General features: G+C 51.4%; 1 protein-coding gene across 5 annotated transcripts in view; it reads left to right on the forward strand.

Moving 5' to 3' along the window:
- Positions 1-26,414, forward strand: part of SCMH1 (Scm polycomb group protein homolog 1) — a 49,712-nt gene that overhangs the window by 20,087 nt on the left and 3,211 nt on the right. For 3 of the 5 annotated variants that reach the window (XM_065650354.1, XM_065650353.1, XM_065650355.1), the window contains exons 5-14: positions 730-800; positions 1,560-1,794; positions 4,686-4,774; positions 5,646-5,889; positions 15,284-15,516; positions 16,077-16,203; positions 17,170-17,370; positions 18,019-18,204; positions 22,662-22,793; positions 25,770-25,973. In XM_065650354.1, coding sequence (XP_065506426.1) covers positions 730-800; positions 1,560-1,794; positions 4,686-4,774; positions 5,646-5,889; positions 15,284-15,516; positions 16,077-16,203; positions 17,170-17,370; positions 18,019-18,204; positions 22,662-22,793; positions 25,770-25,973 — 1,722 coding nt within the window. The remainder of the gene's footprint in view (positions 1-729; positions 801-1,559; positions 1,795-4,685; positions 4,775-5,645; positions 5,890-15,283; positions 15,517-16,076; positions 16,204-17,169; positions 17,371-18,018; positions 18,205-22,661; positions 22,794-25,769; positions 25,974-26,414) is intronic. The other 2 variants (XM_065650356.1, XM_065650357.1) reach the window with 2 other exon arrangements.

A 26,414-nucleotide genomic window follows, 5' to 3' on the forward strand; every position in this document is an offset into this window, starting at 1 on the left:
AAGTCATGATTTGCTCGGATTACAGGAGCTTTTAATTCCTCATTTAATAACAGGTTTCCCTGGATGGCATATTGCTTTTGTCCTTCGTGCCGTATGCGGGGCGGGCAGGGGTAAAACGCGCTGGGTGGAAGGGGCTTTGGTGCGGGGGGTGAGCTGCCCTGCTCAGTAAATCCCGGTTTGGAGCATCCCCATGTCCATCCTGCCTGAGCTGTGTCCACTTCAGGAAATTAATTGCTGACCTGTCCGCTAATTGCTGGGGATGGGCTGATACCTGCCCCAGCTGCTGGCTCCTGGACCAGGGGAACTGCAGCATCAACACAGCACAAAGTTTCTTGGTGATTTGGGCTCTTTTAGCCCGCAGGAACTGTCTGTGATCCCCAGACTGTGCAGTGTGTTTGACAAATGATTTTTAAGGGGCGGTTGTCTGGAAGACTCCACGGATTCCCATCTGTGCTGGGTGTTTGACATTAAGGTGTGGGTTGTTACCCTGGTGTTTTGCAGATGCGGAGGCAGGACGGTGCCGTAGGCAACCCCGGGCTTTGTTCTGCCTGTCAGCTGCAGTTGTAAATCTTCCGTGGTCACAAACATCACAGGATCTTGGTGAAAATGCGTTGCCTGTGAGCACCTCCTCTGTGAGAACGGGAGAACTGCTGGCGTTAGGAGTCTGGCCGTCTCTTTTTGTGAGATTTTTGCTCGTCAGTTCCTATTTGAATCCTTTTCTCTTCTCAGGTCACTTCACCTGGGAGAAATACCTGAAAGAGACATGTGCCATTCCAGCTCCTGCCCATTGCTTCAAGCAGGTAAGAGAGTGAATTAAACCAAGAAAGGCCAAGGGTGTTGGTCCATTGGTGACCCAAGAGTTCTGTGCCTGGAAGGGGCCCCTTTCTGAGCAAGGGAGATGCTTAAGGGTACTGGAGACTTCATAGAAAGCTAAGTTTGCTGAAGCAAAGATTAAAAAGATACATTCAGGTGCTGCAAATGTTAGAGTAGTGCAGAAGACTTTGGATGTGCATGAATGGGAACACGAGAATGTTTTTTCTCTCTGCTGAGCACAGGGTCTTGGAGAAAATGTTCTAAGCCGGCTGAGATCCAGGTTTTGGTGGATCCTGCCCAGCAAAGAGATTTTCTTCAGAACTCACCAGATCTTTGTGAAATGAATAGCACCCAGCCAAGTGCTGCGTACTTGAGCATGGAGGTGATAATGTTGAGTACAGGAGTGAATTGATGTGGCACCCCTGGTTCTGGACAGAGGGGCAGCAGCACAGAGGAGGATCTGTTTGCGTCTTGGGTCGGGTGGGTGATTCTCCTGAGAAAAGGGTAGGTCTAGTTGTCTAGATGATGCAGCACCAAAAGACAGCGGTCTGGGTCGCAGATCTGCCGGGGCTTGCTCATCTGTCTTTGCTGCTCTGTGGTATCTGCTTCTGTGCTGCACTTGGAGGACGCTGTCAGTCTTCAGTAGAATCAATTTTGGTGCTGTTAGGGCTTAAGCTTTATGACAGAGGTGGTGCTTATATTGAAAATCCCAGCTCTGACTGGATCCCCTGTTCTTCTCTTTGCAGTCATACACTCCACCTGCAAACGAATTCAAGATCAGCATGAAACTAGAAGCCCAGGACCCCAGGAACACCACCTCCACCTGCATTGCCACTGTGGTGGGGCTGACAGGCGCGCGGCTCCGCCTGCGCCTCGATGGCAGCGATAACAAGAACGACTTCTGGCGGCTGGTGGACTCTGCTGAAATCCAGCCCATAGGCAACTGTGAGAAGAACGGAGGGATGCTGCAGCCTCCCCTGGGTGAGCTGAAGTTCAACTGTCCAGCGAGCTCCTACGTTATCTGTGGGGTAAAACCTGGGCTTTTTTATATTTGTGTGCTTGGGACAGAGACCCAGGGACTGCCCCTGCCTACTGCTGTAATAACGTAGACCAGCTCTGTTAATTTGGGCTGTTAAACAGATGTATCCCACACTGGGTCTGTATTTCCACGTGGACATCGTGGCACACATAGGGAGATGTATTAGAGGGTGGATGAAAGAGCAATTTGCACCTTGGTGAGCTGCTCGCTGCTCTTTGCAGCTCAAGCTCAGGATTAGCACATACTGACCATGCTCTTGTGCCTTCTCTGTGTACCTCAAAGGAAAAACACATTTTCCACACATTTGTGTGAAAGAATGTCAGAGCCGCTCCATTTCCCAAAGGACATACAAGCGATCGAGCTGCACCCCGAAGTCCTGGCGACCTCAGGGTGTGGGTGGTGGCCTTTCCTGGGTGACTTTCTGTATAAGGACAGAATGACTCCAGGTTCTTTTTCTCCGGGAGCTACCACACAGTCACACAGGCACATAGCTCTGGCAGCGCCTCGATCTGTGGCCACTGCCTGTTGCTTCTGACCCTGGTTGCGAGCGCTGTCCCCTCCAAGGTGTGTGTGACACGGAACTGCTGCCGCCGTCGGCGCGTTCCCCTGCGCTCCTCCTTGCGTCCCAGCACGGTTCTGGAGTCTGGGTAGAGTTGCTTTGCTAGGGATCTGTAAATCTCAATGTAGAGAATAACCAAGAGAGCAATTACAGCTGAGGCATCCACTGTATCGCTGCGGATCCTGACACTGTCATTTCAAAAGCAGTTATATTTTCATTCATGCTGTCTAAGTGTATTTGTGCCCAAGTGTCTTTGGGGCAATAGCAGGTTATCTGGAGACCATCCGATGGGGAAACATAATGTCTGATAAGGCTCCCAGTGATTTAGGTCCTGTCTCACATGAAGGGATGTTTGCGATATTTCATCTGTTTATTTATTTAATTTTGCTTGGCTGCAGCTTTATAAATAACCTGCACAGCTGAACACTCCTTCCACTCTTGTCTGCAGTTAAACACGCATCTTTTTTTTTTTTTTTTGACACTGGCCAAACGATGAGCTAATTTGGTGGTTTTTCCTGATCAAGCAGCAAGATTAACGTGCTTTTGCATTCTGTTGCCCTTTATTTTTGAAGTGTCTTCATAAATCTCTCAATTAGCACATCCCCAAGTAATATCAAGCCGATCTGTAGTGATGCAAGAAACCTTCAATAGGATACCTTGAGTTAGGAATATTTTTATTCCTGGAGCACCGTTTGTGAGCTTGGGTGGAAGTCCGGTCTAAATTGCAATGGGACACTTGGGACTGACCATTCTGAAGAAGGAAGAAACACCAGCAGGTTTGTGTTTCTGTACATCACACCACACGAAGCTGTGCGTATCCACGTCTCATTATACTCCTTCCCTTCATAATTGCTGCAGACAAACCTGCCGCAGCTATTAACGGTGGAGCTGCCGTTTTTGATGTTACTTCCATGCGTGCTGCTGTCCCATTGCAGGCATCTCTTGGACAGCCTGGTCTCTGGTGCAGCTCAGGGCTCTGGAGGAGGTTGTGGGTGCCTGTCCTGGGTGACAGTTCCTCCTGTGCCTCGCCTGGGGTTTGCCAGCAGATGGCAATAAATGTCATAGAGTTGCAGGGCAAAACTCATTTCTGACCCTGCCAGGGGAGGGGGTTCACGCTCTGGAAGAAAAGTCTGTGTGCCCAGCTCTGAGCTGCGCCACCTGCTCAACCTTGGGCCAGGCAGGAGCGGTTCTCTTGCACCCAGCACAAAGGCAGGTAACAAATAACTAGTTCTGCACTTGTCTTTCTGCCTGCAGAGTGCAAGGGCCCAGAAAACACAGGAAGGATTTTCTGTGTTCCTTTTAGTGTTTTCCATCTGTACACATCTGCTGCTCCCCCTGTTTACACAGATAATTCCCACAAACCGTGATCTTCGCCACTCTGCGAGCTCAGCGCTCCCATCTGCTGAGGTTTGTGGCTGGTTTGTTGGGTTTCCAGGTGGCTTTGATGGAGTTGCAGGGCTGGCAGGGTGCCCTGCACTGAGCTGGTGTTCTGGCATTTCAACCCTGGCAAAACTTTGCCGTGTTAATCATCGGGGGATGCTCTCTCTAGGTCTGGTCCCAGGGTTACCTTCAAAATACCACAGGTACAGAAAACGCGATGCAGTGTTCAGCTGAGCGGCAGAAATAGGCTGTACAGGAAGATGCACATTTAGCAAAGATGGTGTTTTGTGATATCTGGAGACTTTTGTCAGTTGTGCAGTCATACTCAGTGCCATAGACTCAGGATGTGAATTTGCTTTTTTTGTCCTGTAAGCCCCTTCCTGTTATTTCTCTACTGTTTTTTCACAGATGTCAAGCCAAAAACTGCCATCCTTTCCTGTAATGGTTAAATCTGTTTCCCAGCCAAGTCTTAATTTCTTCAGTTTAGCTTGCCTGCAGCTTGCTCTGGAAGGTGGGGGAGGCCACCCAGGAGCTGCGACTCCCTGTTGAGGAAGGAATCGCAAAGCCTGAATGTGCACTTGCTGATTCACGTCTCCCCTCCCATAGGGTCGCTGAAGCTGCCAGCACAAAGTGCTCTGCCTGTATGGTCACTGTACAGACTTCTGTTACGATAGGCAAATATTGCAGTCAAACATCCCTTTCCAGATGTTTCTTTCCAACAGCATAATGTTTTGCATTCAGAGTGTCTGGAAAAGGTCAAACCTGACGCTCCAGCGTGAGGAGGAAGGTGCTGTGGGATGACAATATGTGCCCATTGCAGAGTTCCCGTCAGTACAGGCATGTGCTACTGGATCCCGTGGCCTTAAATCTCCATCTCTTTTGCTTTCTCTGCAGGCTTTCGGCTGAATGCCTCCTCTTGGCCCATGTTCCTTCTGAAGACTCTGAATGGAGCAGAGATGGCTCCTGTCCGGATTTTTCACAAGGTATTTTCCTGTACTGTTTGTGAAGACATTCTTCTGGCGTGTCCCCTTTGCTACAGAGCACCAAAATCACAGCTGACGTCTCACGTGAGATCTGCCGGTGGCAGAAGAGACGAGTGTTGGCCAGCTTTGCCACAGTGCTGTTCTCTAGGACAGATGTGCTTGTTTTTCACTGGGGCTGCAGGCGCTACTCAAAGTCAGGAATGCAATATGTGGAAGTCAGCAGATCTCTGAAACCTTTTAATGTACTAGAGCTTGTAGGGAGTGCAAATATTGCTGTCGGGCAACGCTGCAGGTATGGTTTTGTAGTTTGTATTCTCACACCCTTAGTGAAGTCAGAGAGAGACAGAAGCCAGTCTAGAGGCGTCTGGTGTGGGATGGCTGGTGTGACTTTAGTGTGTCTCAGGTGTGACAGCCTGGGAAGAGCACGCCCCAGATAAGGACACGTGGCGGATCTCCCACGTGTTTAGCAAAGCTGAAGGTGGGGGAAGAATGATGGAGAGAGACTGTCATATGTCAGGTTTCCCTGCTCAGAGATAACGAAGTGAGGGAATCCTACAGAGGCTCTTTTCTTTGGAGCTTTATTTCCTGCCTGTGTGGCATGATGGAGCTGTGACAGGTGCAGTGATGCCATAGCACTGTCTGGGGTTCATCCAGCAGCTGGGTGATGACAGAGAAGTCAGTAGCGGATGTCGTTGCCTCTTGACTTCAAGGGCACATGGTTGTGTAGCTAGGCCAGCGTGTGCACACCTAGTTGGGATTCACATCCAGCCCACTAACTCCCTTCTTCATCCGCTCGTGGAGGTGAGTTTGCTGGTGGAGGAGGCAGCCCTGGCTTATCCTTTTTGAGCACATTTTCAACTTCTTCTTGTAGGAACCACCATCTCCATCCCAAAACTTCTTCAAGACAGGTATGAAGCTGGAGGCAGTGGACAGGAAGAACCCTCACTTCATCTGCCCGGCCACCATTGGGGAGGTGAGAGGTTCTGAGGTCCTCATAACATTTGATGGCTGGAGAGGTGCCTTCGATTACTGGTGCCGATATGATTCCCGGGACATCTTTCCCGTAGGCTGGTGCTCGCTGACTGGAGATAATCTGCAGCCCCCTGGAACAAAAGGTAAGGCCTGCGTTGTTGCTTAGCCATCTTCCTCTTCCACTCAGCTCTCAAAGAGCAGCAAAACAGGCAGAGGTGAGCAGCAAGGACATCGGGGTGCCCTGTCTGGCTTTCTTACGCTGCTTCCTGCGTGGTAGAGGTGCAGATGACCATACCCAGTAGCAGTGTGACAGCCTGGTGCCGAGGTGCTAAGGAACAGCTGCCCATAAAGACGGGCCAGCTGACGGCTCTCTGGGGGATGGTGGTGCTGCACGACATCGCTGAGCTCTGCTCCTCTTCAGGAATTTCCTTGAAGTCTTTCCTGCATCTGTGGAACACACATTCTTAGGGACGTTTTCACAGGGGTACTGGGCTATTTGTGGGTATAAGGGAGTAACAAGAACTACTGATTTGCAGGACTGCGCCTGTTTGTGATTCTGACAGTTATCTTGCTGTGTCTTAACGCTGTGATCTCTGCTGTGAACATGGAAAAAGCGGGTCTGAATCAGGTCATACCTGCCTTCTTCCTAAAGCCATGATTGTTGTTTAGGAACGGTATTGGGAACTTGCTGTTGGGAGTTTCAGGTGTGTCTCTAGCTTGCTGGCGTTGCAGTCATGTTTAAGACTGTGGGAGTTGCCGTTGTCCCCGTGCAGGTCCCTTTGGCATTGGCTGTCGATGAAATGGGAAACAGGAGAGTGACCTCTGTACCAGAGCTGCAGGATTACTGCAGAGAGACATTTCTCTGAGATTGTTCCTCTTGAAGACCCAGGGTCAGCTTGTGCTAACGCGTCAGGCTGGAGCTTTCCTGCGAGCCAGCTCTGTCGCCCGCGCTGCTGTTGGGATGAGGCCATCTTGATACCGTTAGTTTTGTAGGTATCAGGATTTTAGGTATCAGTCCGGCACGGCCTGCGCGCAAGCCAGGCTGGGGGCTCCCCTCGGGTGGAGATGATTTCTGTTATGGTTGGGAACAGACAAGCACTCTCGCTGTTTATCTTGGATTCCTGCATTTAGCCTTGATGTTCCAGCCTCTCCCTCGCTTCTTGCTGTTTGTTTGCGCCTTGCAGGCTCCGCCGAGCTGCCAGGGACCTCCGGGCCGGGGAGTGACATCTCTGGCGGTGGCCTGGAGTTGTGAGTGAGCAAACCATCCAGAAATAAAGCCCCATCATGAGGGTGACACTGTGATAACTTGGAGCCATCTTGAAGCCTTTGCTTCGCACCTTGGCAGGCAGCAGTGACAGGCTCTCCCTCCCGCATCAGCTCCATCTGCGGTGATCCTGCAGTTCCTGCTCGTGCACAAAAATAGTGAACCTGTAAAGTCACATCTCCTCACTCCCAGGCAGGGGCAGCCCTTGCTCTCAGGCAGATTTCTGCTCTTTGCCTTGTTTTTCAAGTTCTGGGGCAAGAGCAGGGATTGGCAGAGCCATGCAAAAATGCCACGGAGTCAGGATCAGCCTTGTCTTTGTGGTATTTTACTTTCCTCTCTGTGGCTACCCCCTCCCTTTCCTGCCCCAGACTTTCCAATTTCCACTTTGTGGGATTAAACCAAAAGAAGGGAGTGCTGGGAACTTTCATCCTCCGTAATTAAATTGCTCTCTCGTTCCTTTACTCCTCAGCCCTGCTTCGGAGGAGGGTTGAGCAGGTCTCCCAGGACCTGGGAGTGCTGCTCTTGGCAGGGTAGGAGGAGGATTCACCACAGAGAGATCCCCCTTTCCTTCAGCTCCAAAACCTTCCCTGTGTGCCAGCCTGGAGCCTGCAGGACCTCGCCGTAGAGTTGGGGAGGTGGGAATTCCCCTTAAATCAGGGAGACCCAGGGAGGTCCATGCTAACCATGGTTATACTCGTCTCTGCTCACATTCTGGACTGACCATCCTACCCCGAACCGATGGGTGAGATGCTCAGTGAGCTGAGAAGTCCTGCGAAGGGTTAACTCCATCGAGACTGATGGCTTCCTGGGGCTGAGCAAAAAGAGGCCTTGCAAAATGAGCTCATGTTCAAGGGAAGCAGAACTTCAAAGAGGCCAGGCATGTTTATTTAATGCTGGTAACTTAATTCAGCTCTAATCTGGCCCTTCTGCTGGTTTCCAGCAGAGGTGGAAGAGCGCGGGGCTTCTCCCCATCACATCCCTGCTCCGGGGCCTCCCACTCCCACCAGTGTTTGCTTAGCGGGGGCGGCTGGGCAGGGTGCTGGTGGAGCTGGGGCCCGGCCAGGCGCACTGCGGGGAGCTTTCGGGAGGGCACGTGTGTGTGAAGGGAGGAAAGGGAGGTCAAGCAGCGAGGAGGAGCAGCTCTCTGCGCGCCAGGTTGGTAATTCTGTCACCGTCAGGATGCGCTGTCTGTGCCGCGGCTGCTGGAAGGGCTCCCGCGGCCAGATGGCTGCGGGCTCCCGGGTGTCTCCTGGAGCTTCTCTCTCCATGCAGCACAGCTCGGAGCTGGGGGGTTCAAATAAATACGCGTCGCAGGGGAAACATAGCTCGTGGGGGTGCCTGCGCATGTGGTTGGTCCTGGTGCTCTGCTCGTGTCAGCCCATGAGCTCTGCTGTGCTCACAGGGCCAGGCGAGACGCGGATGAGCTTGTCCTGAGCTCGTCCTGTGCATTGGCAGCTTCTCCACCCGCCATGGGGAAGGCAGGTCCCCGTGACCGTCCCACCGCGGAGGGTTCCGCAGGGGCGCAGCGGCTTCCTCCGGCTGCCCACCCAGCCAGCACGGCACCAACGGGGTTGTCTCTTGGGCAGCAATCCCCACTCCTCTTCACACGTATCATACTGCATCTTGTAGCTTTTCATGCCTCTTACACACATTGCTCTTTTACCCTTAAACACATATCCTGGGCCTTTAGAAATATCAAGCGAGGTGGATTTCCTATTAAATGAAGTGCTGGATGGCAGCCCTGGGCTCTGGGTTAATGATGGTTTCTGGACAGGAGGTGCTCCTGACTCGGAGGCTCATTTCAGAGCGTTAGAAATTGGTTCTTTTTCACTGTCACTGAGCATGACATCCTGTGGTGTGTGGTGTCCCTTTGTGCAGCTCCTTGTCCCCCCAGCCTGTTGCTGGTGGGCCGAGAAACAGGGGCAACCTTGACACTGTGCAAGGCTGGCTCAGCAACTGATAAAACATGGGTGTGTTATCAATGCTGTTTTGCTCACAAATCCAAAACAGCACCGTATGAACTGTTACTAAAGAAAGTTTACTCTAGCCCAGCTAAGACTAATGCAGTACTTTTGAAAAACTTTTTGCATGCGTTTTTCAAAATTTCCTGCTCCTTGGAAAGTTTGCGGGCGACTCAAACATTCATGGCTCTTAAACAGGACAGAAACAATCGTGCTCTCAAGTCACTGATGTAAGTGGAGCGCAGATCTGGAAAGCTGCTTTGGAGAGTCCCTCTCCATTACAAGCAGTACAGAAAATCAATATTTAGGATTGACCTAAAGAATGAGGATTGTTGCTTAGTTACTTTAAATTATGTCTGGGAAGAAAGAGAGCGAGAGCTGCACGCACAAATGGAGGTGCTGCTGCGAGGTTTGGGGCAAAACAGATTGAAGAGGGAAATACGAGTGCATGAGAAGAATCACTGAGAAGAAAGAGGTAAGAGGCTGGTTAATGATTGTAGTTTCCAGGACCACCTGCCGTCAGCAGGGAGGTGGGATGAGGGAAATCACCCCATCAGCCAAGTCATGGGCTTGTAGAGAGTGCGTCTGCTTCTGTTATCCCTGGGAAATTTGGGTTTCCACAACCAATTGCAGACTAGAGGAAAGTTCAGTTCTTTGTAGTCAGGGAAACACACGTTGGAAGAGGATCCATGAGAAGGTATTTTCCTTTCTGAAGTGGTTTGTGGGAGGGAAAGCTGTGAGCCCCTGGGGGAAGAGAAACCAAAGTGGGGTCTTGTCAGGTACCTGTGTAAAGCAGCTTCCAGCTCAGGGCTCTTCACCCAAGGAGGTGACGCGCTGCAGAGTCCATGCCAGGCAAAGGGACACAGGTGGGACAGAGGGGCTGAGCAGGTGGGATCAGGGCTTTCTGCCTATATGTGCTGATTGTGGGCGCAGGAATCTGAGATTTTCTGCAAGATCTGGGTCTTTACACAAGAAAACACATAACTCTTTTATTTAAACCTCAGGGTTAAATCTCAAAGAAATGCAGGCGTTTTTCTAGGGTTTATGCTACGGCATCAGGAACTTTAGCTGTGATTTGTCTCAAAAAGTGTGAGGTGTTTACAGGACCCCCTGGGAGCCCTTCTTACAGCTGAGCAGTGGTGGCTCCGTGCATTATCCCAGCAGTGCTGCACCTGGAAGATGCTGGGATGGAGACGGTCTTCCCCGGCCTCTTGAAAAGCAGCTGCATTTCCACATCCTGAGAAATCCAGATTTAATCCATACCCACACACGGACCTTCCCCACACACATACGCGCATTAACAATGTCCCTTCAGTGTGCTCCACCACGTCTAGTACATCGCTGCTGGATGGAAATACTATAACCTTGAAAACAAGGATGCAGGGACACGCGCAGCCCGCAGCAACCTGCCCACAGCCACAAGTGTAGCTGTCGCAGTCTAAATCAGAAGGTCTTTGCAGCGTTCAGGTGATGCTGGGTTCCTCTGGTAGCGTGTTCATTACACCTTTTTCCACCCTCCTGGACGCTCCAGAGCAGAGTGAGCGGTGACGCCACGCTGGGGGTGGGAGAAGGGCAGCAGTGAAAGCGTTAAGGCCGGGCGGGCAGATCTTGGAAGCGGCTCCAGCCCTGGAATTGGGAGGAGTGGAGTCGCTGCCTTGGCACCAGCCCAGCTGGCCAGGGGCCCCTCGCCCAGCCGGGTCAGGCAGCGCCAATGCTGATGCGGAGCACACATCCTGCTCCAGCCGAGCCAGCCGGGAGCTGCAGAGCCCGGTGCTCCGTGCGGTTAAACCCGGCGCTCGCCTTCCCTGCCTGCACCGGGGCTGCTGGCGAGCTGCCCGCTCCCTGGGCTTGGCTGCCTGGAGAGCGTCTCCCTCTGCTTGCAAAGCAAGCAAAACGTAATAGTTTTAGATAATTACCATGGGGATATGTTGAAGTGGAGCTCGCACCCACTGCTGGCCTCGCTGTCTCCCCGCCCGTGCTGCCCGGAGAGCGGAGCCGGAACTCCAGGAGGTGACAGAGGCACAAAATGCTGGATAGAAAGTTCCTGAAGTTCTTCATCTCTTGCCACCGTTGCTGCCATGTGATTTATTCGTTAACTGCTTGGTGTCTTCAAGTGAAGACAATGATCAGATGCTAGATTTTCTGCCCGTGGGTGAAGGTAATGTGTATTTTATGACTTTATTTTTGATATTGCTTGGTTTCTCTTCCTCCTTCGGGGCGAGAACACGGCGGTGGGTAGAGGAGCCTCATCAGGAGTAGCTGGCAGGGTAACAGGTGATTTCCTGAGCTTTACAGGAGATGGACAAATACTAATTACTGTCACTTCAGGACTGAGCTGGGGTTTGGAGCTCATACATCAAACTGGGTGACGTCTCTTTGTGTCGGGCTGGCTGGATTTGGGACCACACAGGTAGAACTTATGCACCGATGGCAGGAGAAGTTCGGCAAAGAAGTTCAGCATTTTCTCTTTTATCCGTGAGTCTAACACACATGCAGCCGTGGTACCTGGATGTCACTGCCTTTGGGACTGCGATCAGAACAGCCCAAGAAAAATCTCTTGACTGTTTGGAGCACAGAGCCGAGGTGCTCAGCACTAACCCTGCGGGGGCTCAGATGTGTGTCCTGGGGTTTGCGTTGGCTTTGGGAGTCTGGGGGCTCGGGCAGGAGTTTTAATTGAATCTAGGATCTTCGTACTGAATATATAGCCCCACTTGTTATAAGGATCGGACCTTTTGTGGCTTCTCACAGTTCTCCTCTTGATCTTCAGTATTTTTGTAACTTCCGAACAGCTTTAAAAAAGAACAAAAGGCAGAATAAACCGTACCCACCTACCAGTCTCCTTGTTCTTTGTGCACTGGTATGTTGAAGGTGTTCTGCTAATATTTAACCCGGAAACCAGAGCTAAAAAAAGAACTTTATTGAGGATCAGAACAAGCAGAAGCCCCAGGAACACTCCTGAATAGCCTGAATATGGCAAGAGTACAGAAACATTTTGATTCTCAACATGGGGCTTTGGAAACCTGCTGATAATTAACTCCCAGGGGCAGAAGATGGGATCAGTGGGTGGATTGACTGTGGTGGCCACTCATGCCACACATTTTACCTGAATGTATGTCCTTGAGCTGGCTGGGTATAAATAGCAGTGTAGCTGTGCCGTTGCAAACTTCCCGCAGGCTGTAAATCTGTGGAGAAACCGGTGACTTGTGTCCTGCTGCATGTGTAGCTCCACTTGACTTGGGTGTTCCTGCACAAGTTCAAGTCCTACCCAGTCTGCAGGTTCATTACTTGCTAAGACCATGGCTCTGGGGGTTTTTTGAGGACTCCTGCATGGAGCAGACGTGTGTCAGTCATCCCTGGTGCTTTTGACAGCCTCTGTGGGTACATGCTCTGCCGATGGCCTCTCCTGAAGTGATAAACATGGAAAGGGCTGTTGGGCATTGGAACAGGCTGCCCAGGGCAGTGGTGGAGTCACCATCCCTGGAGGGGTTTAAAAGGCGTTTAGATGAGGTTCTCAGGGACGTGGGTCAGTGCTGGAGTTGGGTTATGGTTGGACTCGATGATCCTGAGCATCTCTTCCAACCAAAACGATTCTTTGGTTCTGTGATTCTATGAAGAGCTGCAGTACGGTGGTTTTCCAGTTAATTTCTCTCCCACAGAAGGGAGAAATTATGACCTGGGGTTTGGAACTAAGTAAATCTGTGTGCTCAGCACTAAACTGAAAATGACTTTTGCTGAGGACAACGATTTGGACATCGTTGCTCTTCACAGCACTGTCATTGTCTGTCTCTAACCATGAGCCAGTCACTTATCACTGTTTCTTTTGCCATCATCAGAATGGGGCCTGCGCCCACCCCCAGGGCATTTCGATGAATAAGTCTATTGTGTTTCGCATCCATAACACTTGTTGTGCCAGGTCTCAAAGCACTTTCCCCCTGCATTGAGTAGAATCTATACATATGTTTATACTCTAGAAAGCATCAGCAACTGCTAAGTAATAATGAGTTACCGTCTCTGAAGTGATGCTGGAAACCGGTTAAAAACATTAGAAGGTATTTTACATTGTATGCTAGGCAAAAGGGAAGTAACAGGCACCTGGCAAAAAACTAAGTCTCCTTTAGGAAGCATCCAGTCACTGGAAGGGGTTATAAACACCTCGGTGACGAGACAGCAGCGTCTGCAGCCGTAATCTGTGTTTTTGGGGCTGCGCTGGAGCAGCTGCTGGGACGACTCTGCTCTTCGGTCAGTGTCTCCTCGTCACGCTGATTCCGTGCAGCTCGGTACGTCTGGTAGGGGCAAGAGAAGTGAATTGGCACGGGTTGGTGTTTTCTCAGGTTCTGGTTAAAATCAAGCAAGTCTGCTGAGTGGCCCTGGGTCATGGGTTGATAAGACTTCGTTTCATTAAATCACTCCAGGTCAGAAAAATGTCTGTGCGTTCTATTGGTCTCATAGAAGCAGCCACGGGAAAGAAAATATTAGTGCTTATTCAGCAATGTATTCCCCATTGTATTCAGCAATACTGGCACAAAGCGACAATCTAAGTCATTTTCTGTGTATTTATGGCCTGAGCTGGCTGCACATTGAGATGTCACACAGCCTGTGTCGCTGAAAACTGATTCTTTAAGCCTGGCAAATTAAACGTTACCTGTAATATCTTCATGGCTGAAGTAGACAGCAGATCTTTCTAGCGTTCATCGTACAAAAAGATGAGGTGATTTTTTATTATAAATTATAAACAGGCTGGGATTCTGGGATTCTGTGAGATCCTTGCCAGCGTGTCCCCCTATGTGAAGTCCCCTAGTCCTGCCGTGCGATAACGCTGGTCCTGGTTTCGAGCTGCCTGAATGATCCATTCGTTGGTGTTTTCTTGGACCCGGCAGGTTCATGCCCAGTGACCCCACAGACAGCACAGGGTACCCTGGAGTTGAAGCTGCTGAGTGGAATAAAACCAAAGAGAAAGCAGGATCCTCCACCTCCAGCGGCTCGTTCACGTAAGGCCAAAATAAGCTGCCACTGACGGGACCTCGTTCCACCTCCCCGTCCCGGCCGTGCCTGGGGTGGCAGTGAAGGGGTTAACAGAGCCGGTGCCTGGAGCATCTCCTGACCTGGGCTGGCTGCTGTCACCTCCTGCTGTCACCTCGTAGCCCATGATCTTCTCCAGAGCCCTGGAAAGCTGGACCCAGCTCAGTTTGCTGCTCCAGAGCTGTCAGCAGGAAACACTGTCTTTGTGCCAAGGGAATGAGAATTTGCTCAGAGTAACTGCTTATAAAAACCCTCATTAGAAAAACCATGAAAATCTCTTTATATACCCCCAGTTGTGCCACTATTAGGGCTGCGTGCCATCCTGGTATCAATCTTTTATTGCACTCTGTTTCCTCAGCCAAGGTCTTCGTAACTGTAAAGCTCCTCACTTCAAAAGAGGTTTGTTGGGTTTTCTTTTTCTAATTCCAAGCCCCTGTGTCAAATACACAGCAGGGTTTCCAGGCCTGAGAAACAAGACATCCTACAGGTCACCGTGCGTTTTTCAAAGTCTAGGAGGGTTTTGCTTTGTTTCTTTTTAGCAGAAGTTTAAATCTAAAGGAAACATTGTTCTGCTGAGCTGGACCAGTTCATCTCTAGCCTTTAGCAGGACTTGGGAAAGATGAGTGACCCAATTCAGGGAATTTATGGGCAAAGGCACCAGAAACCTGGTTTTCTCATGGAAAGCATGAGAAGAAGGAACAGACCATGTGCTGGCACTTCGCTTACCTCAGGCAGTACGTGAGAGGAGCAGGTGGGCTGATCCGAGATGAGCTGTTACTCGGGGCCAGGAGCAATAGTCCTTGCAGGCGTCAAGGATGGAGCTGGTACCTTCCACTGCAGGTCACTGGTAATTTAGGGACGGAACAGGTTTGAGTTCTGCCTTGAGAGAGGGGATTTCCAGCGCAGCGCTGGCTCGGTGGCGCTCGGGCAGGTCTTGGCTGGTCCTCCCCCCGGGAACGCTCTCAGCGCGTTTCTCGTGATCGCTGGCAGGTCACCGCTCGCAGAAGGAAGAGGTGTAGATGCCAGTTATTTCCAGGAAGGAAAGCATGGCTGAAAACATGATCCTTCTGGAGTTCAGCCCATCTAGGCTAAGCCACAGTGTCCCACAGCTCGAGGGCTGAACCAAGGATCAGTGCGTTTGGTTTTTATTCTGGCTTGGAGGGCAGTAGCCTCTGTTCAGGGGGCTGTGAATACTCCAGGTTTTTCCATATGACACTGTTTAAAGATGGAGGCTGCTCTTGTTTTGATTCTCGCCTGATTTAATTATATTTGCTTTTTCTCTTTTTATTTCAGTTGTGATTCCAAAGAGCCCTTTACCTGCCTCCGAAGTAAACTCGGAGAAACCTAGCATGCACAGTAGCACAAAGACTGTTTTGGGGCATCAACAAGGGCAAAGGCGTCGCAAAACAGGGAAGAAGCGTGGTCGAACGACCAAAGCGCTAATCCATCACCCCATGCCTACACCCTCCAAGTCAGTGGAGCCTTTGAAATTCCCCAGAAAGAGAGGCCCCAAGCCTGGCAGTAAGGTAAAAGCTGATGCTGATGCAGGCGGGTGAAAAGCAGGTGCTGCAAGTTCTGCCATGGGATGGTGCATGCGTGTGTTTGTGCACGTTTGTCTCAGCCTCTGGCTGTGTGACTGCAGCAAGTAGGAGACCAAAGGGGTGTGTGGGCTGGGAACATCCCTCAGAGTCCAGCCCCAGAGCTGTAGAGAATGTCTGTGTCCTAAAGATCATTTCCATCAAAAAACTGTGTCTTTGGAGCTGCATTAGCTGTGAAGTAGCATGGCAGATGCTGTGATCACGACAGGATGGCCAAACGGTGGAATAAGCTCTTCCGTCCATCTTGTGTAGCTAGTCTAAGTCAAGCAGAGGCGGCAGATCTCAGGCTTGTTATTTTTTGCAGGATTGTGATTTATAGAATACACACGTATTGATCACTAGGTTCTTGAGACTCCCCGTCATCACCATCAGAAGTGTGTCGTGCTCCACAGTGCCTTGTCTGTTGGATGCAGAGGAGAGAGTGTAGTGATCACGGGTGGTAAAGGAGAGCAGGGGTAAAAGGAGAAATATCTCCTCTTTTTCTGCAGAGGAAACCTAGGACATTGCTGAACCCAGCACCCACCTCTCCAACAACCAGTACCCCAGAACCAGACACAAGCACTGTGCCTCAGGACGCTGCTACAATCCCCAGCTCTGCCATGCAGGCTCCCACAGGTAAGGGTCTCGAATCGCATTCTGGGCAGGATCGCACACTTGAGTTGCTGCATCAGTCAGAAAGCGACACACCAAAATACCCCCATTTCTTCCAAAGCCCGTACACCAGCAAATGTTACAATTCCAGAAGGTGTGTCGGGAGGAAAGGAGAGGCACACGTGTTCAGATCAGCCGTTCGTTTATCTCTCTGTCTGTTTTGGAAATAATGAAGCCGTAGGAAGATCGCGAGTCCACCTGGTCAGTGCAGGGACCCCTTTCCCTGAGTTACACCTGCATGCTTGTGCTTCTGCAGCTCTCAAAGGGCAGTTCTTGTGGCCCGTGGTGCCCGGAGGCAGCTCGGTGTGCAGCACCTCTCGTGAGCTGGAGCCACAGCAAGGCGCAGAACAACCGCTGAACGGCAGCGGCAGTGATCTGTTCAGCTTCAGCCAGGGTATGGAGGCAAACGGGGACGAGAGAGCAGGGGTAGGAGCGGCGGTGCTGAGTATGTGCTCTGCTACAGCTGTGAGATGTAGCTGAAGATGAATCTGGGCAGGAAAGGTCAAGCACTGGATATGGGCTGAGCCCTTTGTTTCCTGAGAACATAACTGGCCAGTTTTCAGAGGAACCTAAAGAACGTAGCTCCCCTAAAAAGCGGGAGCTGCGTTCCTTCATCTCCTTTGAACATCGCAGCCACCTTGGCTGGCATGGGAACTGCTTTGCAGCTGCCTGTGGGAGCCTGAGTGCTGGGAAAGGTGTAGGAGAAACAGCAGCAGCTTGGAAGGTGGGTGCGAGGCAGGGAGATTTCAGAGGTGATTCCCCTCCATAAGTGACTCCGCTGTTAGGATGCAGACAGGCAGTCGTGGTGGATTCCCCTTTGTGAGTGATTTGACAGTCTTAAAACCTCAGCATCTCTCAGGTTGGATTTTAGGCATCTGTTTCTTGCTTTCTTGAGTGGGTTAATGGCAAACACATTTCTCATCTTGGCAGTTTGCATTTACTTGAACAAGAACGGCAGCACTGGACCCCACCTAGACAAGAAGAAAGTTCAGCAGCTGCCGGACCATTTTGGACCAGCTCGAGCTTCTGTTGTCCTGCAACAAGCAGTACAGGCCTGCATTGATTGTGCTTATCATCAGAAAACAGTCTTCTCCTTCTTAAAACAAGGCCACGGGGGAGAGGTCATCTCAGGTGAGAACCGGCCTGCAGCACTTTGCCTTCAGAGGTGTCATTGCAAGAATTCGCTCATTGGAAGATGTCTCTCCTGAAGCTCAGTGCAGTTACGGGCCAGGGGCAGACAGAAGATTTCTGTCTTCTCTTTCTTGCCAAACATCTGTGTCGGTGAAGCAACAGCTCGCGGCTGACTCAAAGCAGAGCAGCTGGTGCAGCCTCTGGGCACGGCTGCTGGAGAAGGCGGCAGCAGCCCCGGGCTCAGCCTGGGCAGCATTAACGCTTCACCTCTCGTCCCCAGCGCTGCCCGAGCCCCCAGGAGGAGGCAGAACGGGGGGGATTTTCAGAACTCCCGACGGAAAGACAAGAAATAACCCGGTTTTTAAATTTGGCTTTTAAGACCATGTTTACCTGGATGCTGGGAGCGCAAGCCCCTCCTTGAATGCCTTTGCATTCCCTCGAACGCGGCATCTCCGGCCCCGCAGCCCTGTACCTGGCGCTGGCTGCAGCAGACTGGTTGTAGCCTGTCCCAGGGAAGGCAGCGGCTTTTGTTTGCTCTGGTCTAGACCAGCGATGCTGAGATACAGAAGCTGGCTGTGCAGCCCTGGGCGTAGCCTCCTGCTTTTGCTGGGGGTTTACGTGTTGGGCTCTGTTTGTTTCTGTCTCCAGCTGTGTTTGATCGGGAACAGCACACTCTGAACCTGCCAGCAGTAAACAGTATCACCTACGTCCTCCGCTTCCTGGAGAAGCTCTGCCACAATCTTCGCAGTGACAACCTCTTTGGGAACCAGCCTTTCACTCAGAACAGCCACATGCAGCGGGCACACGAGTACGACCGCGACAGGTATCTACCAGGTAGGAGCTGGGGCGGGGGCGGCATTGTAGGGACCCCAGGTGCTCTTAACCCAGATTTTACCTTTATCTCAGGAGGCAGGCGTGGGTTTCAGAGCCCTCTCTGCAGGGTTCATTGCATCACACCTAGTGTCATGCACAAGCCCGCTGGACTCTATTTGCACAGGATCCAAGCGGCCTGTTTTCAGTTGCCTGTCAGTCTGATTTCCATCTCCGCCTGTAGGTTTCCACTCATCCGTGCTGTCTCCTTGTCTTCCCTCCTCTCCTTGTCCCCCAGCCCTTCCCACTTCCTTTAATCTGCTTAGAGTGACTTCACCCAGTTAGGAATTCCGCTGAAACATTCTGCATGAGAAATGGAAGAGTGATAATGTGCGGCAGGTAAACTGTAATTAGAAATGGAATGAAAACCTAGCAGAGCGGCTTCCACGGTGGCTGTGGATCTGCTGCCAGCCCTTGGTGCGAGCGCAGCCCGCTGCGGGCTGGTGCACGTTGCAGCGATCTCAGGCGTAGGTGGCTTTCGTTTTTCTTGGCATGGCCAACACTCCACTGCGTTGAAGCGACACACTCCTGGCAAGATAGTTCATGCCGTGATTCAAATCATCAGGCTGCAAAATTGCTCTGAAGTGAAAGCGGTGGAAAACAAGAAGTCCAATAGTTTTCCCCGCGGTGCTGCGCAGTGGCAGCAGCCCTCGGGTGATTGCTGCCTCCCTGGCCTGGCCCTGGAGCTCCTGGGGGAGCTACTGCTGTAGAAATGCCAGTCGTGGAGACGAAAAAAGCTATCTGCAACCTCTTTAGGTATCTGACAAGTGTCTTGTGCTGATCTTGCTCTCCTGTCTTGCTTTCTCCGCTACCTTTCTGCCCCTCGAGTCAGCAAGTAGCTTTTGTGCTGTTTGAAGTCTTTCCAAAGTTAATCCTTTGGATAATTGCGGCTGTTGTCCTGTTGTCATGAGAGAGAACAAAAGCAGAATGGGAGGAAGAGGAGTCAGGGTCTGGGCATGGTCATGGGCTCTGGTGGAGAAGGTCCTGGAGCACATGGTTTCCAGCCACCGTGAGGTGTCAGTGGTGTCTGTGCTGAGAGCTGGGCTGCTTGGCAGAGGGGAAAGGCATAAAGAACAAAGTCAGAATTCAGGGAGACTCAGGCAGAGCACCAGATGTGACATGATGCTGAGACCTGCCCATCCTGAACTCTTCGTTTGAGTGTTTGCAGGGATTAAAGAAAGGTTAACCGCAGTCCAGAGAAGTGACAACACCTCATCCTGTCATTCATACTGATGTCTCGGGGACTATTGTGCACCTGGTCATCTAACATTTTTCTGAAGCACCTGAAAGATTATGATAAACCTTGTTATCTACACATTACAGTGGCTTCTGGTGAGGGAAAAGAAACAGTATTGGCGATTTTGAGGGGAGATGGAAGAACGAGGATGCAGTTGTACATCAGCCTAAATCACACCAAGTGTCAAGGCTGCCGTGGTCTCACCTTCAGCTCGGTGCGTCCTGCCTTGTTTCCTCTACAGCACGAGTGCTCATGTGCCTGAATGGGGCTGGTTCTTCCAGAAAACCATCACCAGTTAGGACTGGGAGCTGGTCTCAATTCCCAGAACAAGCTCGCTTAACAGGAGCACCGCTGTGGATACTGTGGAGAATTGGTGCGTGTGCTTGTGGCAGAAGAATGAAGGTCCTTAGGTCAGCTGTATCTGGTGTTCTGTCTCGCTAAGTGAGGCATCATCATGGAAATAAGGGGAAATAGATCCAGTTGTACGTCGGGAAACTGTAGATTTGCAAGAAAACGGGAAGCTGATTGCTGTTAATAGGAACAGGGATGGGCTGTGAAGTGTTGTGAACAGGTAGGTCCGATCTGGAGCCATCTGAACACACAGAACTGGACCATTGATCCTTGGGTCCTGTTATTAGAGACACCACAGCATCCAGTGTTGCTTTGATTCACTCTGGAGTTGGGGATTTTGCTTTTCCAGTGGAGGCTGCTCCAAGGGTTTTTTTGCTGAATTTTTAGAAACTTTGTTGTAGTTTCTAGCCCAAATTTATTCTTGGGCAACCTGGTATTCGTGTCTCCTTGTCTTAACATAGTCTTTTAGCTTAACGTAGTTCTCCTTCTTCTGGAAGTAGGTAGAGAGCAGTTGTATCCTTCAGGGGAGCTGGCCCTTTGGCTGCTCTGTTGGGAAGAGCTCTCTGCTCTCCTCATCTAGTGTTGGTTTGAATTAAACTCCATGAGGTGACCAGAGTGCCACCCAGAACTCTGGGGAAGAGCTCAGGGGGCCTTGGTGGCACCACCGTGTTCACAAGAAATGTCTCTGGAAGCTGCTTTTCGTCACTGTATCCTTGTAGCAGGTGATGATCAACCCGTCCCGGTCGCACACCCTGTTCTTCTCAGCCGTTATTGTCAACTGCAAGTTCCCAGCTCACGAGACGATGCCTCAAATGCATGTTTGTATTTTAATGCTGGATTTACCTCCTTTCTGGTACTCTGTTCTATATATATTTTTATCTGGCCTGACCTGGGAAGACATCAGTACATTTCATCAGTCAATCTCTAAAATTTGTGCCAAAGTTATTAATAAAAATATTAAATGACACTGAGCTCAAGAAAATTAGTTAGCAATTGGTCTCCAACCTCATATTCTTGCTCAGTGCTCTGCCGACTGCTTTTCCCCTCAAATCAGATGTTTGTGCGTCTAAGAAAGCTTCTGGTAAACCTCATGTTCTCCACATCAAATGCCTCACTGAATTCCAGGTAAACGAGGCTGACCGCTCTTCCTTTTTCTAATAGATCATGTGCATCTTCTTTCCTAAGTTACATGTTGGCTTCCTCTACGCCCTCATGTCCCCATTCTGAGAATGTTCAATTATTTGACTTCCACTTCTTAGTCAATGGTGCGTATTTTCGTTCCTGGCCCGTTTCTCTTATCCTTTGAGCCTTGCCACGGTTCAGCATGGCTGCGGCTGGAAGCCGAGGGTGGGATCTGTTGGACTGAGCGCAGGTGGATGTCGCAGAGGCATCGACACCAGAGCTGGTTGGGTAGGAGCGTTCTGCCGTCGGGGAGTGGTACCAGTGCGAGGTACGGCGTCCTAAAGGAGGAGCCTTGACTTGGGCTTGAGGAGGTGAGCAGACTGTCACTGTCAGGGCCAACAGCACAAACCCTGGCACGGGCAGATGTGCTCCTCTTAAAAACATAGAATCATTTGGTTGGAAAAGACCTCTAAGTTCATCGAGTCCAACCTTTAACCAACCCTGGCACTACACCATGCCCCTAAGAACTTCATCCATGCATCTTTCGGACACCTTGAGGGATGGTGACTCCAGCACTGCCCTGGGCAGCCTGTTCCAATGCCCAACAGCCCTTTGGGGAAGAAATTGTTCCCAAGATCCAACCTCAACCCCACCTGGTGCAACTTGAGGCCATTTCCTCTTGTCCTGTCACTTGTTCTTTGGGAGCAGAGTCTGACCCCCTGCCCGGCTCCAACTTTTCTCTACCTTTGTATTTCACTTTAGTCGACTAAATTGTGACCATCCAATCCTTCCCACCCACCTGTACCTTTGTCTTCTTGTTTGCCGTGATGCATCTCCCTTGGTGTCCGGTCCCATTCGCTCCCCGCCGTATTTCTGTCACCCGTCCTGCCTCCGTCCCTGCCGCACTCGCACCCGGGGCTGCTCCATGCCTGTGTCCAGCTCCCGGTATTTGTCTACGAGCGTTTCCCCCGTCTCCCCGCACACCCCGGCTCACACGTGTCCCCCTGGAGGGGACCAGGGGGAGGGCTGGTGGCCACATGGGTGACGTGACGTCTTCATCGCTCCTTAACTGACCGTGTTGTGTCCAGCGGGGACATGGGCTGCCACCCCCATATCGCTTGCCTGGCTGCTGTCCCCATCCCTGTTCGCGCTCCCATCCTCTGTGTCCGTCCACCCGCTGACACGTGTCTGCATCCTTTAGTCATCTGCAAAGCCTGACGTCTGCTCTGCCGCCTGCGGTACGGAGAACCCAGCGCGGGGAGGCGTTTGGGGAAGTGCTGGGGCGCTTGGGGCATCTGTCTGGGGAAAGATTGAAAACTCGAGTACGGTTTAATCAAGCACCGTGTGTGGCAAAGCGCGTTTGCAAATCGTCCAAGGGTTACGAGCGTCTGAAAGTGGGGAGAAGTGGGAATCGTGCGGGATGAGCCATGGGGTAAAACAAGGAGAAGTGGAATTGTCAATCAGAGGTGATGTTTGGGGTGGAATATGGCAAAACGTGGCTAAGATTATTCGTTAGGTTTCTTACCACCCTTTTCCTCCGATTAAACTTGATAAGCAAAAAGTGAAATGTTAAGCGCTGACAGATGTGCTGGGTTGCAGTTTTAACAGGCTGTTACGGGCTGGCGGTGTGTGCGAGTCTCAAGTGACTCTGGCAGGACCGAATTTCCCCGAAAGTCCGCACTCCTAAATAGGGCTTGTTCTCTTTTCCTAGACAGAAGCAGTTCGTTAGACGGCACTCTGCAGGGACCAGGCCGGGGTACAAAGCGATATTCCCAAGATTCCCCTCCATACAGTGCTCCTCTCTCCCCCAAGTTACCAAAGAATGACCGTCACCCTTTGGAAGGTGAGCACAGCGTCTCTTCCCAAAGCTGGCTGTTTATAGCGACTTGTAACAGATATAGCAGGATTAGGTTTGCCATGCCGAATCGAGCCCTGGGTTTAGGACGTTTGCTTTGCTTTGTCTCTGGCGTGGGTCAGCGCTTGGTGTTTCAGAGAGAAGTGAAAAAGCTGCTCTGTGCCAAGACATGTTTCCCGAGCCGTTGTGTAAGGCATGTGGAACGCAGGGTGAATTCCTTCTGCCCTGATAGTCATCATCTAATACCATATAATCTGGGATTTAATTACTCATGTTTTAGCTTCCATTGCTATGCATGGTATTAATGGTCATAAAACTACCCAGTTGCTTCAGTCACTCTCCCCCCGGATTTTTCCCGGCTGGTTTGCTGCAGCATGTTGTGCAGATGCTGATGCGCAGCTGTACAGCCAGGAACCTGCTGCCCTTTCCCAGGATCCCGTCTTGTTCCTCACAATCCTCCCTAAATCGCAGGGAGGGTCTCACCAGCGTGTGCCCCACCAGTGAAACCAAATGAAATCCCAGCCCGCAGCGTCCGTCGGGTAACGCAGACACGGACCTGCTGTGCCACGGTCTCAGAAGCAGTTGCCGAAATGTCCTTTGTGGTACATGGTCCACAGGTGTCCCTTGCAGGTACAGGTGGGAGATGGCCAGGGGTCCGGGTAGCTGAAAGACTAACAGAGCCTGAGCGGGATTCTTCAATAAATACACTTCCACCTTCCCTTCTGTTTTGAACTGCAAACACTCCATAATGCACACTGGAGATTTGACCTTACTGAAACCTTTTAATTAATTGATGGCGAAATCATCGATCAAGGTGTTAGTCTCAGTTCTTTGTAGTATGTCCCTGAAAAATTGCTGGGCTCATAGTTCAGTGGCTTCGTGCTCTGCTGCTCTCCCTTTAGAATCCCCGTTTCCCTGGTTCCTGCTGAGTTTGCTGGGCTTGGGTTATTGATCCCACGGCCTCCCATGCACCGCGCTGTAGGTTTAATCTCCATCCACCACTGTGCCCCGTTCTCTTCAGGATTCCTGCTCCCTATGCTGGACAGTTTCTAGTGGCCTCAGTATCTACACTGATTAAAATTGTAGGTTTGTCACATAGCTGATGTGAAGAACAAGGTGATGAGTGGGACCATCTCATCTATTCCAGCATAACAACAGGTCAGAAATTGTTCCCTGAGGCCCGGTCTGTTTGTTACCTCTAGATACACGTCCTCGCTGGTCTCCTTGACGTTCTCCTCTAACACATCAACCGCTGCCCTCAGGTAACCATCAGCAAAGCCCGTCCGCTCCTCCTCCAGCGGCAGGTGGAACACGCGGCGTTCAGCCCGTTCTTGAAGCGCGGTGGTTGCTCTAAAGATCAAAGTGCCTTGGTTAGGTGGTGAACATTGCACACTCTATATTGTCAGTGAAGAGACAAAGCAACTCCAATCACAGAATCATTTCGGTTGGAAGAGACCCTTGGGTTCATCAAGTCCAACCATAACCCAACTCCAGCACTAAACCTTGTCCCCGAGAACCTCGTCTAAATGCCTTTTAAACCCCTCCAGGGATGGTGACTCCACCACTGCCCTGGGCAGGAGGAAGCTACGTCAGGTTGTCTACAAGGCTGACTCTTAGTCTCCTTCAGAGTCTATTCAGTTACTTCTCGGGCCATCTGGATGCCCAGAGTCCTCCAGCCTTTTCTGTAGATGTAAAGACAAGTGGGCAGAAATTTCCCTTCACGTTTGGGGGCTGATCCTGCTGGGGTGTGAACTTCCTACAGCAACTTGGGCTTGGTCTGTTTGTGGTCCAACCAGGGGGTGTTCAGAGCAGGGAGGGATGAAGTGCATTTCCATATTCCATCTAGAAAGTCATTTTTATCCCACAGCTAAAAGCCTATTCATCCTCACCCCACCATGAAATTTAAGTACAAGCAGGAATATTTGCATTTCAGAGGATGTATTTTAAAATCTGAGCCTGAAATCCTCAGATATTGACTATTTCTTGAGCAAGGAGACACATCTTCTCCTGGTGATGAGCTCCCCCAGCAGAGCGTATTCTGGTTTCACGGTGTGACAGACAACGGTGCCTGAGCAGTTTCCAGTTTGCCAAACCAAAGGCAGTGGGGAGTCTTCACTCATTGTGCCTTTGGGAAAAAGCCAGAAAGATGAGGAGGGGATCTCACTTCTTAGTGTTTTTCCTCTTGCACCCGGTGGCATTTATGTAGCTTTTCGCTAGAAAGCTGCAGTTCCAGCACAGTGGGGACCTTCTTTTTAAAGATTGTCATTTGTTGGAAACAGTGGGTGTTCAGTAGTTGTGCAAACCAGACTTATGCTCGTGGCCAAACTCCATGTTTTAGCAGTAAAAAGACACTCTTGAATCTATAGCACTATTTGTTTAATTAAACTTTAATTATCTGCTCCCTGCCTCTCCGCCACTAATCGTGGCCTGTTTTCCTACAATGCAAGCCTGTATTTAAAACCAGCAGTTTGTATAAGATCTGCCCAAGAATTAACCACCTCCTACTCTCTCCGAAGCTGCTTATTGAGCCACAGAATTAATATCCCCCCATCCCAGCCGCCTGCTCCGCGGCCTCGCGCGCTGACGCCGGGGACGTGCGGCGCTTGACCCCCAGTGTCGAGGAGCCGCCGCTCCCCGCTCGGGGCTGTTGTGACCCCGTGTTGGCACCCAGAGCCGGCAGCCCTGGAACGGCCCCTGGAAACAGCGAGGACATGGGACCGCGGGCCGGAGCTGCTGCTGGCATTAACAGAGCAGCTGTTGCCCCAGTTTGGGTACCGACCGTTACCACTGCTGACTGGTTAGACGGGCGTTTCCCAGGCAAACCCCAGGCTGGTTTAATTTCCGTGCTTTCGAGGAGAGCGCCGGCGCGGTGGCTCGGCCCCGCTCCCCGGTTCCGCTTTCCGCAGCGGGCCCGTCGGGCTGCCGGGCGTTCGGGTGCACTGACTGCAGCTTGGTGCGTTCCAGGTGAAACCTTTGTTCTGGGAGATGGCCCCCCAGGGCCCCTGGAGCCTCGCCTGGACCCCATGGACTCTGCCTTGAACTCTGTCAATTCATCCAGCCACAGCAGGAGCTCCAGAGACTATCGCCTGCAAGGATACAGGCACCTGCACCAACCCTCTAGCCTCAGCCAGGGCAGCTCCTCTGCCTTGCGTAGGCTTAGCTCTGAGGGTAAGAGAGTTAAGAAGCCAGCCCTCCGATTGTAGATTTGGCGATAAAGGGCTTTTCTAACTCCAGTTACGCCTTTCTGACTTCAGCAAGTAGCAGAGACTGAGCTCCGCACCGTCACACGGGTGGTCTGTTAGGTTTGACGGCAGCTCTAGAGACGTGGCGGACGGGCGGGTGGAAATTCGGAGAGGTGACGCTTGCGGGGTCGCTCGTCGGAGCGACGAGGTGGGACCCGGAGGTCAGTGGAGACGAAGGAGGAGCAGGAGCTGAATTTGCGAGCACGGGCGGGGGCTGTCAAAGCGATAAACGGGCATCTGAGTCTGTGAGGATGGATCAGGAGTGACCAGGGAGTCCAGAACCGCCCGGTGAGCTGGGAGCCGGGGTGGGTGCCCGGGAGCGCGGGCAGACGCACCAGCGGCTCGTGGCTGCGCGGAGGGACAGGAG

This window comes from Caloenas nicobarica, chromosome 23, assembly GCF_036013445.1.
Source record: "Caloenas nicobarica isolate bCalNic1 chromosome 23, bCalNic1.hap1, whole genome shotgun sequence".
In the NCBI taxonomy this organism is placed as follows: domain Eukaryota; kingdom Metazoa; phylum Chordata; class Aves; order Columbiformes; family Columbidae; genus Caloenas; species Caloenas nicobarica.